Source organism: Otolemur garnettii, unplaced genomic scaffold, assembly GCF_000181295.1.
Source record: "Otolemur garnettii isolate 467f Iridium unplaced genomic scaffold, OtoGar3 scaffold00046, whole genome shotgun sequence".
NCBI classification, from domain to species: domain Eukaryota; kingdom Metazoa; phylum Chordata; class Mammalia; order Primates; family Galagidae; genus Otolemur; species Otolemur garnettii.
The window spans coordinates 2,704,928-2,726,492 of record NW_003852441.1 but is presented as its reverse complement, the minus strand read 5'-3'; the positions used below and the strand labels follow the sequence as shown (position 1 = coordinate 2,726,492).

Genomic DNA, 21,565 nt, shown 5'->3' with positions numbered 1-21,565 from the left:
TTTGAGCTATTACTATGAGTTTAACAGTGTTCTAGCCCCAGGGGAGGTACATAGCTATCCTTCCTTTAAGGAGCATGTTTTAAATTTCGGGGAGAACATATAGAGCTATAAATGAGTAATGAGTCAATGAGTATTTCAGTAAATATTGAAGTATGTATTATAAGTAATTGAAAGCACAGTTTTAGTGCTAATGATTAAAGTTGATTTATTATTTCTCTTGCTTAATGAGGTGACTGTTCAATTAATATTTTACCTTTATCTTTAAAATATAGGTCTAGTAGAACATGGTCGTAACTGGGCAGCAATTGCCAAAATGGTGGGAACTAAAAGTGAAGCTCAATGTAAAAACTTCTATTTTAACTATAAAAGGCGACACAATCTTGACAACCTCTTGCAGCAGCATAAACAGAAAGTGAGTATCTCAAGGGTAGTGTGTGTATTTTGATTACTGGTTTTTAGTTAGTAGTTTTTTTCTTTTTCATTTCTTTTCTTTCTTTTTTTTTGAGATAGAGTCTCGCTCTGTTGCCCTGGGTAGAGTACTATGGTGTCATAACTCATAGCAACGTCATCCACCACAATTCCTGGCTTTTTTTTTTTTTTTTTTTATAGTAGATAATGGGATCTCACTCTTGCTCAGTCTGACCTCAAACTCCTGAGCTCAGGCGGTCCACCTGCCTTGGCCTCCCAGAGTTCTAGGATTATAGGTGTGAGCCACTGCACCTGGCCTTTGTTTGTTTAAGGTTCAGAGACTGGTTTTGAGAGAAACTTTTTTGGGTCTTGCATTTTTATTTATTGCTTTTACCTGTAAAAATTGTGCTAATATCTCAGCATAGTTTAACTATTTCCCTATTGCTCAAGGAGTTAGGTTTCTATTTGTAGTTGTAGGAATTTAGTACTCTTGACTTACTGTAGACTTGATTCAAAAAATATAAACCTTTGGAGTTCAAATTGAAAACTTTAGTGGAGTTCTGTGGATCATGTTGCATGAGTTGATTTTATATATTTAAAAAAAAGTTTTTTCAGAGAAAAGATTCCATAGAATAAATATTAAAAATCAGAGATTATAAGATTTTTGAAAATTTCTTAACAAGGAAGTTCCAGTGTAGTGGTTCTTAAAGCCCTTTAGGGGCTCTGTGAGGTCAAAACTATGATTTTCAGAAAAATACTAAGATGTTACTTGCTTTTTTCCACTTTTGACATTCACATTGATGGTGTCAAAGCAGTGGTGGGTAAAACGGCTGATACCTTAGTATAGATCATGGCAGGGTATGAGAGTGTGCTAGTATTCAAATGTATTTTTCATTTCCAACCAGTTTTTGTTTTTTCTTAAAATGCCAGTTTCACTTAAGAATGTCCTTGATAAAGCAATAAAAATGGTTTTATTAAATCTTAACCTTTTAGTGCATGTCTTTCTTTTTTTTTTGATACAGAGTCTCACTGTGTCACTGTGGATAGCGTGCCATGGCGTCATAGCTCATAGCAACCTCACACTTTTGGGCTTGAATAATTGTCTTGCCTCAGCCTCCCAAGTAGCTAGGACGACAGGTGCCCACCATCAGGCCTGGCTAGTTTTCTATTTTTAGTAGAGTCAGGGTCTCATTCTTGCTCTCACTGGTCTCAAACTCCTGAACTCAAACCATCCACTCTCCTGGGCCTCACAGAGTGCTAGGATTATAGGCGTGAGCCGCTGTACCTGACAGTATATGACTTTTTTGTATTCTGTGATGATGAAATGGAAAATATTCATAAAGTCTTTCTTCTCTATACAAAAGTCTGATGGTTCTCTCAAGGAAAAGAACTAAGATGAACTAACCTCATGGAGTAATATCATTTTAATTTAAAGAATGACAGATAAACAGTGGGTTTTCAGATGTGGATATTTGTTGGATATTTTCTTGGGAATACATGAGTGAGCTTGTCTTTCAAAGAAAACAACTGATACTATTTACCATTTAAAAATTTTGAGCTTTCAAACAAAAACCATGAATTTTGGAAAAGTGTATCTCTTACCATGAGCTTAACATTTTCTCATTACAAACTGTGTGATGAGATCAGTGGGATCATGGCAATATGATATTTGGTATTGTATAAATGAAGTATATCCAAATTTGAAAAATCTGTTTGACTCAGTATTTTCAAATGACCAACTCATGATTTCACAATTGATGTCATACATTGATAAGATTTATAAAAATGTTTTTTAGATATATCAAAGTGTAAGACAGATGAACAGATTCTAGTAAAGTAGGTTACAGAAAGTTCTCTGATAGAGTTTCAGATTTCACACTGGAACTAACCTTTAAGAAAGGAGCATTTGCTGAATCTTGGTATAGTATCAAAGAATAATATCTATCTTTACTAATCTGAAAAATCGATTAAAATACTTTTCCCTTTTCCAGCTATTCCATGTCCATTATTTATGTGAAGCCAGGTTTTTCTCATATACTTCAGAACAACATGGTATCCTCAAATTACATTATATGGGGAAGCACCTCTGAAAATTGTGCTATATTCTGTTAAGCCAGATATTAGTTTCCAGAAAGGTAAAACAATGCCACTTTTCCAAGAAGTTACATTTTGTTTGGGGAAAATGTATATTTTTGATATAAAATATGTTCTTTAGGTTGACATGCAGTGGATTTAAGAGTGTTGCATCCTTGGACCAAAAAGTTTGAGAATAATTAAAGAATGATAGAATGGTAGTGAAAAAGCAGATATTTAAACTTACTAGAATTTGAACTTAAAATTAAGAACATACAAAGTAAAACACTGACTGACATAAAAGTTGAGAGCTGGTGTGGCTCACACCTGTAATCGTAGCACTCTGGGAGACTGAGGTAGGTGGATTGCTTGAACTCAGGAGTTCGAGACCAGCCTGAGTAAAAGCGAAACCTCTTCTCTAAAAATAATTAGCCATTGTGTTGGGAGCCTGTAGTCCCAGCTACTTGGGAGGCTGAGGCAAAAGGATGTTTTGAGCCCAAGAGTTTGAGGTTGCTGTAAGCTATGATGCCACGACACTCTACCAAGAGTGACAAAGTGGGACTGTCTGAAATAAAAAGGTGGGAGCTTTTAGGTTAAAAATAAGAATGTGAAAGTTAAAAATAATCCTGTAGCAACCAAAACGTAAAGGAAAAGAAAGTAAACAAAACCAAAAAGAGTCTACTGACAAGTTAAAGACTTGACTTCATGAGATACCATCCAAAATATTTTGGGAGAAATTCAAGTAAATAATGAATCAGATATGTTTTTAAGTATAAATGTTACATTAGGGTTCTTTGGGCAAACAGAACCAGCAATATATATGTACACACCTACATACGTATATACATACATACATATATGCATGGAGAGAGATACTTATCTATTTAAGGAATTGGCTCACATGATTGTAGAATCTTGGTGAATCCAAAGTCTGATGGGGCAGGCTGCAGGCAAGAGACTCTGGGAGAAGTTGCAGTTGGTGTCCAAAGGCAAATTCCTAGTACAATCCTTTCTTATTCTAGGATAGTCAGTCTTTTTTTCCTTTTTTTCTGAGATAGAGTCTCAAGCTGTTGCCTGGGGCAGAGTGCTGTGGCATCACAGCTCACAGTAACTTCAAATTCTTGGGCTTAAGCGATCCTCTTGCCTTGGCCTCCCAAGTAGCTGGGACTACAGGCGCCCACCACAACACCCGGCTATTTTTTGGTTGCAGCTGTCATTGTTGTTTGGTGGGCCCAGGCTGGATGTGATCCCGCCTGCTCCAGTGTATGTGGCTGGCGCCCTAGTTACTTGAGCTACAGGCACCGAGCCAACAGTCAGTCTTTGTTTTGTGGCCTTCTTGATTGGATTAGGCCCATTCACATAATGGAGGATAATCTACTCAGAGTCCACTGATTTAAGTGTTAATCTTACTCCCTAAACACACTTGTACAGAAACAATGAAAATAATGTTTGGCCAAATCTGAGTACTGTGGCCCATCCAAGATGATACATAAAATTAGCTATCAAAACATCTTCCAAACATTTTATTATAATCATTTTAATTACAATTAAAATAATAGGCTCGGCGCCTGTGGCTCCAGTGGCTAAGGCGCCAGCCACATACACCTAAGGTGGCAGGTTTGAATCCAGCCTGGACTGGCTAAACAACAATGACGACTGCAACCAAAAAATAGCCGGGCGTTGTGGCGGGCACCTGTGGTCTCAGCTACTTGGGAGGCTGAGGCAGGAGACTCACTTGAGCCCAGGAGTTGGAGGTTGCTGTGAGCTGTGAAGCCACGGCACTCTACCCAGGGGGATAGCTTGAGGCTCTGTCTCAAAAAAAAAAACAAAATAATAGAGACACCTGGCTTCAGTTTATCTAGAGTGTTTCAGCTTTTTAAAAATTTTAAGAAAACATGGTAAAATGTATTAATATTTGTAAAATCTTGGTGGTGACTACATGGGTGATTTATTTCCATATATATGAACTTTTACATTAAAAATTAATAAATACCACCATATAGAGAAGAAGTAGACTATTACATGTGAACAGAGGAATGTTGTACAGTTGTGGTACGAAGTTGTCATTGGTGAAAGGACCAAACGAGTGGGTTAATACTAGCACAGGACACCAGAAAAATCTATATGATAGCTATTATGTATTTTCTAATGTATGAAAATATTAAGATAGCATTCATGGGATCTTCTGAAAGCTTTTAAAAAAATATGGCCAGTGTGTGAACTTCTTCCCTTGCATTGCCACTAAGAACATAGGAATGAATTTTTTAGCCTTTTGTAGTTCACCTAGTTTTTTGACCAATATTGGAAAACATTGGTTTCTCTTGAGTTAATTTATATTTTAGGCCAGATCCTACATAGCATTCTCATATGAAAACTTAGAATAATGACCAGACATACTGGTAACTTTGAGACTGACAGCTGAAATGAGGTGAAACATAGGTTCTGGAAGGGGTACAAAGCAGAGAACTGCTAGGGCTGGGGCTGCCAGGAAGCTGGGGCTGCGGACGCAGGAGAAAATAAACCTTCAATTTAGCAACATGAGATTATAAATATAATGTAAGTAACTAATTTCTTCCACTTCAATAAGTACACATATACTCTCTTATAGGTAAGTGACCCCAGTGGAGGAAGGAGCAATTTTGTATAAATACATAGGTGGCAGAAAGGAACATTATTTTTTTAGAAAAGGAAATTTTATCCTTATTATGTTCCTACTGATGGCAAAAGAAATTTGGTAGTAAACAAATTCAGTGGTAACACTCATGTCTAAAACTGCATAATTCTTAATGTTAGTAAAAGAAGTTAGTGCAGCATTGTTTATACCAAAAATTGAAAATCAAGTGCCATAAAATAGGAAGACTTGAACTATATGTTGATAAAGATATTTTATGGAATCATTAATAAAAAATGTTGAAAATTTTATAACAGTGATATGCTCAATTGATGACGATACTAGATTTAATTTTAAAAGGATATATAACTACATAGGGCTATTTATTTTGTTTTTATACATCTGTGTGCATCTGAAAGATTGGCAGGAAGTATACCACTATACTTAGACTCTCTGACTGTTGGAATTTTGAGCAGTTAATTTTTAGGATGTGATTTTATGTCTTCCACATTTCAGTATGTTGAAATACCTTTATTGGAAAATATTTGTTATTTTTATTAGAATGATACATTATCTGGAGTGGAAGAAGAGTATAGAGATTTTTTATTTGGGCCTATTTGAACATGTATAGTGATGAACAATTTCAAAAATGGGTCAGACATTGCTTTTGATCAGTTTGGTGAAAGGAAGCCATCTGCACAAAAGACCTGTTAGTGGTTACCCAAAGATACCTGCCTGCACTTTCACCAGAACTGTTGTCAAACATGCAGTCTCTTTATGTGGTGTGTGTGTCTACCAGTATTCTACATTATTTCAGAAATCAAAAGGTTTTTTCTTTTCAGTCATTTAAACAATTTGATATCATTTATTTCTTAAGACTTCCCGAAAACCTCGTGAAGAGCGAGATGTGTCCCAGTGTGAAAGTGTTGCTTCCACTGTCTCTGCTCAGGAGGATGAAGATATTGAAGCCTCCAATGAAGAAGAAAATCCAGAAGACAGTGAAGGTATCTCAAAATCTTAAATTTAGTTGTGATTTCTGCTATCCCAAAGGTATACAACATTAACTTTGTCATTTGACTATTCAAATTGCTTCATTAAGGAAGTAGTATATCTGTATTTTCATGGTATAGACTTCAGACTTGAACATAATTTTTTTTTTTCATTTAATCAACAAATATTTAGCACCTAAGATGGTCTAGGACAGTGTTACACCAGAAGATCTTGAAAATGTCATTCCCCCTGCAGACAGTGACTGCCAGCGTCAATAACATGTTTATGCATCTGTATCATTGCTACATTTATTATTCAGTTAGTATCAGTTAACATTTATTTATTTTACTGCCTTGTTTGCTTTCATATTTTTGTAGGGATTTACATATAAATATAATTTACATATAAATATATGTAAATCTCTGTAAAAATTATTTCCATGTTAAAAGAATTAATGATCATAGAAGTACCAATAGAGAAACAAATTAACCCAAGAAACTTTAAAAACTGAAGAAATAAAATCTGTTTTATAACTTAAATCAATTACAACTTCCTGAAAAAGGAAATATTTTCTTGATTTTTGCTAAGGATTAAAAAAGTACCTAATTTATTTCAATTCACATTGCTATTATAGTTTCTGTGTATTTCTTTTGAAAATTGATTGTTTCTAATGTGGAGCTTTTCATGTTCATGTTTTGTACATGCAAATAACTTCATCTCTTTTGCTTTGTTTTATTTTGGAATTACTGTTGTTTAAATGTTGGGTGTAATTGTGTTTATCTTTTCCTTTGTAGGGTCTTATATTTTACATAAGCTTAGAAAGTTCTCCTACACTATCCAGTTTTAGAAATATTAGATTTTGTTTTTATGATACTTTTCCTACAAGTTGTTGTTGTCTTTTAAACTTAAAACTCATCTTAAGTCTGGGTGCCATGGCTCACACCCGTAATACCAGCACTCTGGGAGGCCAAGGCAGGTGGATTGCCTGAGCTCAGGATTTCAAGACTAGCCTGAGCAAGAGTGAAACCACATCTCTTAAAGAAAAAAAAAATAGCCAAGCATTGTGGCAGGCACCTGTAGTCCCAGATACTTGGGAGGCTGAAGCAAGAGAATTGCTTGAGCCACAGGTTTGAGGTTGCTGTGAGCTGTGATGCCCTGGCATTCTACCAACGGCAACAAAGTGAAACTCTGTCTCAAAAAGAAAAAAACAAAACTTATCTTGAAATGGGTTTTGGCTTTGAACAATAAGTAAACTTTTTAATGTGAGTTTTTTGTGCCTAACGAGGTCATCTTTAGAAGAATAAAGAGAATATTAGAGTAAGCTCACCCTGGGTGTTATGAGAGTGCTGCAGACAATGAAAGGCAGTTTGGTGTGTTTATGGTACTTTCAAAGAGGTCAGCAGAGTTTATTCATTTTCATAGTTTTATATCTGTATAGCTGGGTGTTTTTCAACCTTTTTTTTAAATCTCATAGCACACTTAAATTATATTGATCAAAAAAAAAAAAAGTAAACAGGCTTGGCACCCAATAGCACAGTGGTTATGGTGCCAGCCACATACCAAGGCTGGAGGGTTTGAACCCAGCCCAGGCCAGCTAAACAACAATGACAGCTGCAACAAAAAGTAGCCAGGCATTGTAGTGGGTGCCTGTAGCTACTTGGAAGGCTGAGGCAAGGGAATTGCTTAAGCCCAGAAGTGTGAGGTTACTGTGAGCTGTGATGCCACAGCACTCTACCGAGGGCAACATAATGAGACTCTGTCTCAAAATTAAAAAAAAAAGAGTAAACAGTGGCTCACACCTGCAATGTTAGCACTTTGGGAGGCTGAGGCAGGTGGATTGCTTGAGCTCAGGAGTTTCAGACCAGCCTGAGGAAGAGGAGGACCCTGTCTTTAAAAAATAGCTGGGCATTGGTGGCAGGAGTCTGTACTCAGGATGCTGAGACAAGAGGATCGCTTGAGCCCAAGAGTGTGAGGTTGCTATGAATACCACGGCATGCTACCAAGGATGACAAAGTGAGACTCTATCTCAAAAAAAAAAAAAATTAATGAATGATCATTTAGAATTTTCATAGCACAATTGAGATCCTCTCATGGCATGCCAATGCCATGGCACAGTGGTTGAAAATCACTGTGGTAGCTGGGTTCACTGGGATTGTAATGAAGCCTTTTAATGTCCTTGGGCTGCCATTACATAATACTATATACAGACTGGGTGGCTTAAACTACAGAAATTTATTTTCTCATGGTTCTAGAGGCTAGAAGTGCAAGGTCTGGGTGCTCGAAGAGTTGCTTTCTCATGAGGACTCCCCCAGCTTGCAGATGGCTAGCTGCCTCTTCCCTTTGTCCCCACATGGCATTTCTTCTGTGGGTTTCTCTTCCTCTTGTAAGGATGACAGTCCTACTACTAGGTAGAGCCCAGCCTTATGACCTCATTTAACCTTAAATACCTCCTTAAAGGCCTTGTTCCAAAGACATCACATGGGGAGTTAGGGATTTAACATACGAATTTTAGAGAGGGAACACAATTCAGTTCACAGCAAAACCCAAGCCTACCATCATAAATATATGTATTTATTTCAGCCTATCCCCAAAACCAAGCGCCAAAGTGTGACTTTTTTTTCTGTTTTCTTCCTATTACTTTATCTTAATGTGAGGCATTTTTCAAATTGCTAAGTGTGGTATTAAAATAATCTGACCATCTAATGAAGAGTAGGTGACATGGTCACAGCCTGATCAGTCATACACACAATTGTCTTCTGTCATCTAGGATAGTTTTCTGTTACTAGGAAATGAACTTGCCAATAGAACTCTTCATTTCTTTTTGACTTAGCTTTATTTGGAAAGTGTCAAAGAAAAGAATATAAAGGCAGTTCATATAACCTATGATTTCACACTTGACTGCTAATCTTACCAAGAAAACTATAGCTACACAGTTGATTGTTTGTCAAGGCTGTTGCCAGTGGAAGAGTGAAAGCAAAGGAAGATCCCTGTCTGTTTTCCTAGCACACATCTGAGTGTGTCATTAAGTCATATGGTTAGAAGAATTAAAGTAGAAAGACAGAAACTTTACCAAAATTTGAATTTGCTCTTGATCTCTTCTTCAAAATCATTCTTTAAGGTTTTTATTTGTTTATTTTTAGGGAGAAAAAGATATGTTTGCGTGGCACTTGGTAAAGCATTATGCCTTTGAAATATTCCTAGTTTTTTGTGGCTTGGAAAGAGATAATTGAAAAAGTGTTTATTTCAAATGATATCAACTGGTACATAATCACTAAAATGTCTCCTAATATTCTGAAGATAAATGACTTGTCAATTTCCCTTTAGATTTCGGGCTTTCTATTAGTAGAGGTGAAGGTTTAGTCAGGCTTTTTGTTAGCTTTTCATCATTTTGCTAGCATCTTTCTCTAATGGTAGTTGCTACTGTATTAAGGCCTTGTTACATGTGTATTACATATAATATTACATATGCACTGTTCTGAATTTTTATTTGTTTATCTGTCTTTTGTTTTTATTTTGGAGATTTGGACTCTCATTTGAACTCCAGGCTCATATGCCTAACTACTTACTGAGTATTTACACTTAGGTTCTAAGGGCACCTCAAACTTAACTGCTAAAGCAAACTCTTTTGTTTTTCCACTGCTATAAATTGCTTTTCCCTCCGTCAGTAAACGTTACTTTTAGTAATACGAGCTCTTTTTCTCATATTCCACATGAGGTCCGTCAGTGAATCTTGTCAGCTTTCTTTACACTCTTTAGAATTGGATTCCTGTTTCCATGGCTGCTACCCTGATTACAAGCCACTGTTCTCTCCATTGCAGTAGCTTTTTGCTTGGTCCCTTGCTTCTTTTTGTTCTGTTGTATTTTTTTCTTCTATGCAGCAGCCAGAGTGATCCTTATGAAATGTAAATAGATCATGTTTCTCCTCTACTCCAGGCCCTGTACTTTCCCAGCTGATTCACAATAAAAGCCCTGGGCCTCTCTGTGACCCATGAGGCCTGATATGAACTTCCTTTGTATGTCCTGAACTCACTGCCAGCTGCTTCTCTGCTTGCTTCCTCTACTCTACCTGTACCTGTCCTCTTTGCTGTTCTTGAGCAAACTCTCCAACTGCAGGGGCCTTTTTACTTTTTAAAGTCTCTACTTAGAATATTCTTCCCCAAGAAATGCCCAGGGCTCATTCTTTTCTTTCCCTGAGGCCTTTGTTTAGATATCACCTGGACTATACAGCTCTCCACCCACTGCTTCCTCAGTTTCCTTATTCAGTCAGCGTACTTATTACCCCTGATATGTCACATATTTATTGTTTATTGTCTAGTTTGTACCAGTACCTCAAATAGCCCCCTGCACATAGTAGGTGCTTTTTACATATTTGAATGAATGACAGTGAATTTATAGATGTTTTTAAAATACTGTCATGTATTAAAGTTTTTCCCCAGATGGTTGCTTAAATTTTGATTTTATTTTTTTCTATACAAATAGCATATTTATAACTTCAGAGTTTCTTATTTTACTTAAGATATTTCTATATATTTCTTTCTTTTTTTTTTTTTGCAGTTTTTGGCCCGGGCTGGGTTTGAACCCTCCACCTCCAGCATATGGGGTCAGTGCCCTACTCCTTGAGTCACAGGAGCTGCCCATATTTCTATATATTTCCTAAAGTTGCATATATCTTGTCTTAAATTATTTTCTGAACATATTCAAAATTTTTATTTAATCTGGAATCATTTTTCTGTACAGAGTAAGATTGGTCCCATGTTTTTCTTCCAAAGAGACTGTTTTGTCAGAAGTTTTATTAAATAAATCATCCTTTACTCAATGATTTAAAATATACCTTTGATAAATCTTCCCATTTGTGGTGGGATCTATCTTTGGACGGTGTCTTTTGTACCACTGTTTATTTTTCTTGGTCACTGTGGCAGTTCTAAGTATGTTTTAGTACACTGTCTTTATAGTCAGTTTGAATATCGGGAGAGTCAAGTCTTCCTTCACTGTACTACTTTTTGGAATTTTCATAGCAGAGACTTGTTCTGCTATATAAACTCAACCTTGGTTTATATAGTTTAAGACATTTTTCTTACAATTTGGATTCTCATCGGAAGTGTATTATGTATTACTATTAGGGATATTTAATTTTTATGTTGTCTGCTATAAAAAATTATAACATTTTCATCTACTGTTTATAGCAGGGAAAATTGGTCGTAGCCCAAGGACCCAAAGATAGAGGACATTTTACGCAAATGTAAGACCTCTTCATCGCCATTCATTCACTTATGGTTCAGCTGGTATTTGACTCTACTGTATGCTTAGCCTAGTACTTGTCACTAGTTCTTAATAATCAAAATACCTGATCTCTGCCCTTATGGAGTTTATAGCCTGGTAACAAAAATAATTGTGAATAAAAGTAAAATTATAACTGTAACCAATAAATGTGTTGTAAGAGCTATAATGGCAAAATATAACTTTATTAGGGGAGTTGTGGAAGACTTTAAAGTATGCAATATTTGAGCTGATATCTGAAGGAAAAGTAGGTGCAGGAGCCTTTCAGTCAAGGCAAATGGCATGTATACAGTCTTTGTGGTAGACGATGCATGAGGCATTCAAAAAGTGAAAGAAAAGCCAATGAGACTTCAATCCAGAGTGCAAGATTAACCTGGAGAGGGGCCTACTAGGCAGGGCATTGTAGGCCATGAAGACGATTTTGGAACATCCTAAGAGTAATGGGGTTACATTGAAAAGTTACAAGAAACAGGGAAAGATAAAATGGGAGATTGAGTTGTGATAAAAATTTGACTTTTAAAAGGATAACTGGCTTGATTATAGAGCACTGTTTTTCAACCTTTTTATTAAATCTCACAGCACACTTGAACCTATAGTTAAACTTCCATAGCACACTTAAATTATATTGCTTAAGAAAAAAAAAGTGGAAAAAAAGAATATACTTACTCTACTTGAACTTCTTTCAAAAATAATTTAATTTAATGATCTTTAAAAATTTTTGTGGCACACCAGTATACCACAGCATATCTGTTGAGAATCATTGTTGTGGAGCAGGGGTCCTCAAATTTTTTAAACAGGGGGCCAGTTCACTGTCCCTCAGACCGTTGGAGGGCTGGACTGCGGGCCCTGGGATGAGTTGGCTGCTAAGCAGGATAGGCAGCTGCGGCAAAAACACCCAGCTAGCTAGATAAATGTCCTAGGCGGGCTACATGTGGCCTGCGGGCTGTAGTTTGAGGATGCCTGTGATGTAGAGGATGGTCTGATTAGAAGGTTAGAAGGGTTGATTTGAGAGTGAAGTGGTAGGTATGAAGCTGATCAGAACTGGCCGGATTCAGGTGATAATTTTAGAGAGAAAATCAGTAAGACTTGTTGAAACAAGTGATAGGGGCAAAGGAAAGGCGGTTTAAAAAATGGCTCCTAGGTTTCTTGTTTGCTTAAATGGCTACTAAACACTAGAAAATAATCTAATTTGGGAGCGCTGGTTTTAACTCCAGTGCAGGACAGTTGGAATTTGTGATTTCAAAGATGTCAAAAGCATTAAAAATATATTTATAAAATGATACTAACAATGCGGGGAAGGACCTGTGTTATAGCATTAAAAGTCTGTGAAATATTATTCTGAGCTTTGCATTAGACACATATGGCTTTTGAGCACTTGAATGTGGCTTGTCCAAATTAAGATATGCTGAAAATGTAAAATGTACACGAGATTTTGAACTTAGTACCAGCAAAGGTAATCTTATTATTTATTTTCAGTTACATATTGATACAATATTTTAGACATACTGAGTTAATGAATAAATTGTTAAAATAAATTTTACACGTCTTTTTTACTTTTTTTTTTTTTTTAAGAGAAGGAATCTTGCTGTATTGCCCATGTTAGAGTACAGTGGCATGGTCCTAGCCTATTACCTTAAACTCCTGGGCTCAAATTATCTTTCTGCATCTTTCTCCAGAGTAGCTAGGACTACAGGCATGGACCATCGCACCTGGCCAATTTTTTAAAAAAATTATTATTTTTTTGGTAGATAAGGGATCTCATTATGTTGCCAGACTTGTCTGGAACTCCTGGGTTTAAGCAATCCTACCTGTGCTTCCTGAAATGCTGGGATTATAGGTGGGAGCTGTGACACCCAGCCTCTTTGTACTTTCTTAGTGTAGCCACCAGAAAGTTTAAAATTATAGATGTGATTGACTATTATAGTCCTACTAGACAGTGTTGTCCTAGAGTACAGTGATTTTCAGCCAGTGTGCCGTGTAACATTTTAAAGATCATTAATTATTTTTGAAAGACATTCAAAGCACAGTAAATATACTCTTTTTTTTGGATCAACATAATTTAAGTGTGCTGCAGAAGTTTAGCTAGAGGTTCAGGTGTGCTGTGAGATGAAAAAGGTTGAAAAGCACTGTTCTAGAATGTTAGCTTAACTAGGCAAAGAGAAAATCATGTGAAGAGGCATGTAGAAATGGACCAGAATGTCACTATTTGTGGGAATGCTTTTTGTTTAGTTTTGTTCTTTGTTTTTCAAATTGATATAAATTATTTTTAGATATTATAAGGTTTTACCTTTTCAGTTTCAGAAGGTTACCACAATTTAATCTTTCACTTCTGTGCGCTAAAAAACTTTGGGTTTCCCAATGGCAGTAGATACTTCAATGAAGTCATCAAAGGAGTGTAATTCATTCTAAACAACCACTTTGAAGCATGGTTTCTGTCACCCCACCTGAAATATGTTCATTATTAGATTTTTATGCCGTATCATTATCTTTAAGGTGCTGAAAATAGTTCTGATACAGAAAGTGCTCCTTCTCCTTCACCAGTTGAAGCTGTCAAGCCCAGCGAAGATAGCCCTGAAAATGCTACTTCTCGAGGAAACACTGAACCTGTGGCTGAGCTCGAGTCCAGCACTGAACCTGCACCTGGTGCATCTCCCTCCTCAACAGCTCCAGGTACAAAAGCAGCTGAAAATGAAAGTGTGGAGACTCAGGCGAATGACAGCAGCAGTGTTGAGACGGCAGAGCCGATGGAGGTAGAGCATCAAGAGCGCAGTGACGACGCAGGTTCTATTCTCGATCCCCCAGCCACAACCAAAGCAGACTCTGTGGACATGGAAATGCGGGTGCCAGAAACCAATATATCTAAAGTTGAAGGTGATACCAAAGAAGGAGATTTGGAGAGAGCCAGCGAAAAGATGGAGCCCAGGGATGAAGATTTGATGTTGGCTCAGCAAATAAACACCCAAAGGCCTGAGCCCCAGTCAGACAACGACTCCAGTGCCACGTGCAGTGCTGATGAAGATGTGGATGGAGAGCCAGAGAGGCAGAGGTGAGACTCATTCTTTAACTGTTACCCTCTTCTTAACTCTGCTGGTTGCTGACTGAATCACAGAATAGTGCTGGCTATAGAGATGACTCCTTTATAAATATTGGCAAATCACAGGTAGGCTGTGTCAATTTACTGTTGCATGATCATGCTGTTCATCAGTTTAAATAGACTAATTGTGAAATCATTATATATTTTTAAGTAAATAGATTATAATTTTTTTCTACATCTGTCTTGCTACATGCATTATAAATGATAGCAAAAAGGGAGGGGAGAGTTTTAATGAACAGAGTTGAAAATAAACCACAGATTTGTGTCTGAGCACCACAGCACAGAGATTTGGTGAGAAATCGAAGGGCTCCAGATGTGCATTTCCCTGAGACTGAGCAGCCTCAAAGTGCGGCCTGCCTTTCCCTACATAGATGTCAGAAAAGACTAAGAAGAGAAACATGTGAAATGTTCTGAAAATATTTTAGAAAGCACAATTATTTAAATGCAAGTTAATGGTAATTGTAGTCACCACTTTTTATGTCAGTTAAAATTTTAAGCCAGTCATGGTGGCTCATGCCTGTAATCCCAGCACTCTGGGAGATCAAGGTGGGAACTCATGAGTTCAAGACCAGCCTGAGCAAGAGCTATACTCCATCTCTACTGAAAATAGAGAAATTAGCTGAGTATTTTGGCAGTCACCTGTAGTCCCAGCTGCTGGGGAGTCCGAGGCAGGGGGATTGCTTGAACATAAGAATTTGAGGTTGCTGTGAACTAGGCTGACTCTTACTACTCTAGCCTGGGGTAAGAGAGTGATATTCTGACTCCCCCCACCCCCCCCAAAAAATTTAGCTTATTCATGTATGTAATTTAAAATATTAGGTGTAGTGCAAATGAATTTAAAATTTTAGTCATTAAAGGTAAATTAATATAAAAAATTCATTGGTATCTTTATGGTTTTTATAAAAATTATAGTAAAAAAGTATATTTTATAAGAATAGATACTACTTTATTATACTTAATTTTCTGGTGTTTCCTACAATCATAGCATTATAGAATGTTGGATTAAAGCAAACTCTAGAAGTGAAGTGAATTCATCTAAGACACCATTTAATCTGAAACCCACCTTTTTTTTTAAATAAGAAAAAGACAAGCCACTCAACAGACAGCCACATTTTATTTAAAGTTCAACACTTTCATGGTGTGCCTTAGTGTCACTGTACTTCGAGTCCTTTTCCAATGTATTTTATTTCTTACATTCTTTAGAATGATTTTTTGATACTAGGATAATAATTTTAAGCATTACAGTGATGATTCTTAAAGAGATTTTTATAAAGTAGATGCTAGAATTTTTATCATCAGGAATTGAAATAAAATGGTCCTGCTAAATCGTGATCATACCAGAAAATTTAGCTATCTAGGTCACCTTTTCTTTTATCTCACAGTAATCTAGATTTTATTTTAATGATCTAAGTCTTTAACTGGAGCAGATATACATGGATTCAAGCTGTGTACTCCATTTTTAAGCAGTCTTCAATGAAACATCTCATTTAAAATAAGGATTATCTTTGTTTTCCAGCATTGCTTTTAGTAACTGTACATGAAGTCAAAATTAGGATGACAATAATTTTAAAGGATATGCATCCTAAGTGATGAGCATGACAGTAGTCTTAAAATTCAGAAATTCCTTTTAAGAATATAGTGGTTTCTCTCCACACTTTCACATTGAAGAATGCAACATCTTGATTAAGGAATGTCACAGAAATTACTGTGAAAAGGGGACCAAGAGCAGGGAGCATGGCAATGTGATGTGAAAGATACATTCTGATCTTCCAGAGGAATCTGAAAAATAAGTTCTATTTCAACTGGATGCCTTGGCTGAGAGAAGACTCTTGGTTGATAGCTGAAAGAATCCGATCTCATTTGGTCTCCAGAATGGAAATTGACTCATAAGAAATTGCGCCATGGAGAAATATGACAACCTTGGATTCTGAGTGTTTATTGGGCAGAACCTTTAGAACTGTGTCTCCTCTACCAACAAACCTGACTTCTACCATGTTTCTTCCCTGTTTACAACCAGTTAACATTTGAGAATAACTTGTCTCCCTCAATAAAATAATTTATTTAAGTTAATAAAAATATAGTGGTTCCTGAAGTCTCCATTGCTTCCAAACTATTGAAATCACACTTCCAATTTTCTACAACCTTTATATCATCTTTGTTCTTTATGCTATATGTAAAATTTCTTTTATATGTTTTAATTTTCTTACTAATCGATACATTTAAAAATGTTCACCTTCCCCCAGTGATGAAGTTTTGACACTAATGTGTGATTTCCCCAAGTTCATGTACTAGGCATCCTAAACTCTTGAGTCCAAGTGTGTGGCATGGCAGGGACGATGGTGAGCAGAGGAGCGCAGGCCTGCCTGTGGGACACGGCAGCAACCACCGCGCATGTGGCCAGCTGCAGCTCCGGGCGCGCTAGTTCTGCATTGCCAGTTCTCTTCAGTTGTTTTTTTTAAATTTTTTTTTTTACTAAATCATAGCAGTGTACATTAATACTATCACGGGGTACAGTATACTGTTTCTATATACAATTTGAAATACATTCATCCACCTGGTTAACATAGCCTTCATGTCTTTTTCTTAAGTTATTGTGTTAAGACATTTATATTCTACATTTAGAGAGATTCACATGTACCCTTATAGGATGAACCATAGGTGTGATCCCATCAATCACCCTCCCCAGTTCTCTTTAATTTTTGTGAGAAGCTAGAAGCCTGGAATTTTGGGTGAAATTCTCAATTTTAAAATGGTGACATCTTCAAATGTTAAAAAAAATACTTTGTGATCCTAGCAGGACATCCTGTAACAGGCAACTCGTCTTTAACTTATGTTTATATGTTAGTAGTAAATTAGAATTAAACAGTTTTTAATGGCTTTTGTTCAGATTGTTTTGTTGGTTAGGTGTAGATGATTAAATTCAGATAAATTTCAACCTGAAAGTCAATATAAGGTTTCTTTATTAGGACAATTACCATTATATTCCTTTTTCCTTGCTGTTCAGATAACTTACAATGGCTAAAATGCTATCTACATATGTCTGTATGTGCATGTATATGTACATATTAACTTAAAAGGATTTATGGTAACTGTATATTTGAAATCTTAAAAATGTATTCATTTATGTTTTTTTTTTTTTTAAATTGCCAACTGCAGAATGTTTCCTATGGACTCAAAACCTTCATTGTTAAACCCCACTGGAACTATACTAGTCTCATCCCCAATAAAACCAAATCCATTGGACTTGCCACAGCTTCAGCATCGAGCTGCTGTTATCCCACCGATGGTAAGTTTTCAGTGTAAGAAAAGTAAAATTGAAAAAAAAACAAGACTTTTAAATGTCTTCTCTTCTTTGTTTCTTTTTTTTTCTTTTTTTTTTTTTTTTAAAGAGAGAGTCTCACTTTGTCACCCTTGGTAGAGTGCTGTGGCGTCACAGCTCATAGCAACCTGCAGCTCTTGGGCTTAGGCAATTCTCTTGCCTCAGCCTCCTGAGTAGCTGGGACTATAGGCGCCTGCCACAATGCCCAGCTATTTTCTTATGCAGTTTGGCTGAGACTAGGTTTGAACCCATCACCCTCCATATATGGGGCTGGCACCCTGCTCACTGAGCTACAGGTGCCACCCTCTTCTTAATTTCTTGATTTTTTTAAAAATTGTGGTAAAAACAAATATTTATAATTAATCATATTAACCAATTTTAAGTGTGTTGTTCAGTTTTCTTAAGTGTATTCATGTTGCTGGGAAACAGATCCCCAGAATTTTTTCATCTTTTCAAGTCTGAAACTCTCTACTAATTAAATAATAACAACCCATTTCTCCCCTTTCCTAGCCACTGCTGACCACTTCTTAAATATAAGAAGCATAATATGCAGGTTTAATCCTCACGCCAACCAATTTTCCAATTGTCTGGACACTGAATGGATGCCCTACAATCGAGTTCAATTCTGAGACTAACTATCCTGAGTTACCATCAGACACAAATTGTGCAAGCATTGACTCTCTAGGTTACCCACACTTTTGCCCAACTAGGTTAAAAAGCAAAGGTTCTACCAACTCTTTCTGTCAGGTTTCTTAATTTTCTAGAATGACTCACTGAACTTAGAAAAGTACTTTACTTACTATTTTTTTTTAACTTACTATTACTGGTTTATTATAAACTGGATACTGATCAGATCAGCTGAATGGAAGAGGTAAAATAGAACAAGGCATATGGGAAGGAACATGGCCCTTGAATGCCCTCTCTGAGGCTGCCACCCTCTCAGCACCTCTGTGTATGTGCCAACCTGGAAAGTCTTGAAGCCCTGTCGTTAGGGTTTGTGTGGAAGTTCACATAGGCATGATTAATTACATCATTGGCCATTGCGGATAAATGTGTGACTCTCTTGCCACTTCCCTTCCCTGGAGGTCAGGCATGTGGTGGGCTGGATGGAGCTGAAAGTGCCTGCCCTCTAGTCATGCCCTATGGTCTTTTGGACAGCCAGTCCCCATACTGAGGTGATCTAGGAATCTCAAGCTACCAGTCATCTCATTAGCATATAAAAGATATGCCTATTTTTCTGTAGATTCTGAGGATTTGGAATCTTAAAGGTCTTGGGAACAAAAACTAAATATTTATTTTTATTATATCACACTACCTCACATATGTGAAATCATACAGTATTTGTCTTTTTGTAAATGGTTTATTTCACTCATCATTATGTTTTCATGGTTTATCTGTGTTGTAGCATGTGTCAGAATTTCATTTTCAAGGCTGAATGATATCCCACTGTGTGTGTATGTATATATATACATCCCACAGTTTGTGTATCCATTCAGCTGTCCACCTCTTCACTATTGTGAAGAGTACCACTAAAATCAGTACTTGATCTTAGGACCTTTTTTTTTTTTTTTTTTAATCTGTTGGGCTTAGATTAGGGAGTAGTACTATGGCTTATGGAAGAGAAGGGTAGAAAGATTCTGAATATGATTTTATGGAAGAATTCTTTCAAATGACCAGAGTTTACCTCTGTAGTGCATTGCTTTTCCAAATGGATTCATGTGATAAGCAATTAAAATGCTTATCAGTGCTCCAGCCATAAATAGTAGTAAGTCCTGTTTTGGTTTGTAACCATAGCAACCAAGAAGTAATAAAATAGTAATAAAATAAATATATAACTAGGTTTTAATTATTTAGAATGAATTATAGAGATTATGGCTACCTTAATAATCTCTACGAAGTTGACTCACTTTTGATACTGAATTTCAGTTTTGGGTATTGTTCTTTTTCTTTATTTCAAATATTTATTTAGATATTTATTTATTTAAAACTCATTAAAAATTTTGATTCCTATCAAATGACAATTAGTAAAAGATATTGAATGTGTGCTTGAGATAGGCTCACAAAAAATCATTGATTCATTGAAGTGGACACTTACTAAGTGACTAGTTTAAGACAACATTCTTAATACTGTAGGGAATATTGATATATTACAGTGTCTGGTTTTAAAAAATTTAGAAATGAGTCTACATAATAAGGCATAGAAAAAATTATAATAAAATTGAAAATGAATTAAAATATATTGTTTTGTTATATTTAAAAAAACACTTTTAGAGGAGAGGGAATTTATTCTTACTTAGAAATTTAAGAACATTTCAAGTAGGAAATAATATGAGTTGGCCACCATGGCTTTATAGCAAAAGGAGGAAAAGCCGCGTTTACATGTAAGTCAAAGCACAAAGGCTGCATGTATGTTTTGGAATCAGAGTTCCTCCATATGGTGGGGGGGCAAATACGGAAGTCTTTAGATAACGCTTTCTAGAAAAGTCTAGTCTGTTGTTATTCACGAAATGTTGATCCACAAACTGTGTCTAGGACTTTGACTTAGTATTGGACAAAGTAGCTTAGCCTTTTTCCTTTCTGAAGTGAGAAAGTTTGAAAATAAACAAGAAAACTGACATAATTGCAAATTGTGCCAAGTACTGTGTACTGTGAAAAAAACAAATAGGCTGCAGTGAGAAGGAAAACAAGCGGAGTGTCACCGTGGTTTTGCTTTTTTTTTTTTTTTTTGAGACAGAGCCTCAAGCTGTCACCCTGGGTAGAGTACTATGAAATCACAGCTCACAGCAACCTCCAATTCCTGGGCTTAAGCGATTCTCTTGCCTCAGCCTTCCAAGTAGGTGGGACTACAGGTGCCTGCCGCAACGCCCAGCTATTTTTTGTTTGTAGTTGTCATTGTTTGGTGGGCTGAGGCTGGATTTGAACCCCTCTTGCTTTTTTGTTTTTTGCTTGGTAGAGTTCTATGGTATCATAGCTCACAGCAACCTCAAACTTTTGGGCTCAAGAGATCCCCTTGCCTCAGCCTCCCAAGTAATAGGTATCCGCCACAACACCCAGCTATTTTTTAGAGACAGGGTCTCAACTTGCTTAGGCTGGTCTTGACCTCATGAGCACAAGTGATCCACCCGCTTCAGTCTCCCAGAATGCTGGGATGACAGGCATGAGCCACCATGCCCAGCCAATACTGTGTTTTATTGGATGGTCAGAGATGGCCCATCTGAAGAAGATACAGTCCATTACTGTCCTGAAGAGAATCATGATAGTAATGGATTGGTTATGAAAGAGCAAGAGATTGATCAGTCAAGGCTAATGGCCAGGTTTCTGGCTGAAGTGGCAGAGATTCTATTTATAAGATGAAAAGAGCATTGAGTTTAGAAAATGAAAAGCTCCATTTAAAATATATTTATATGAATGTGGAACTTGGAGAAAGTATCTTAAAAAATAGAAAATGTGTCCAGGTGTGGTGGGTCACACCTATAACCTTAGCACTTTGGGAGGCTGAGGTGCGAGGATTGCTTGAAGCCAGGAATTAGAGACCAGCCTGAGCAAGAGTGAGATCCTGGACTCTACAAAAAATAGAAAAATTAATCACATGATATGATATGTGCTGGTAGTCCCAACTACTTGGAGGCTGATATAGAAGGATTACTTGAGCCCAGGAGTTTGAGGTAGATTGTAGTGAGCTACAATGACGCCACTGCCCTCCAGCCCGAGTGACAGAGACCCTATCTCGGGGGTGGGGGGGGGGAGGGCGCGGATATATATATATATGTGTGTGTGTGTGTGTGTGTGTGTG

The 21,565-nt window shown here is 36.8% G+C and overlaps 1 protein-coding gene across 1 annotated transcript in view; it reads left to right on the top strand.

Annotated features, from left to right (window-relative positions):
* The window catches only part of NCOR1 (nuclear receptor corepressor 1), a 181,712-nt gene that overhangs the window by 100,334 nt on the left and 59,813 nt on the right, over window positions 1–21,565 (top strand). The window contains exons 18-21 of the mRNA XM_012805930.2: window positions 273–412; window positions 5,970–6,096; window positions 13,853–14,405; window positions 17,610–17,739. Coding sequence (XP_012661384.1) covers window positions 273–412; window positions 5,970–6,096; window positions 13,853–14,405; window positions 17,610–17,739 — 950 coding nt within the window. The remainder of the gene's footprint in view (window positions 1–272; window positions 413–5,969; window positions 6,097–13,852; window positions 14,406–17,609; window positions 17,740–21,565) is intronic.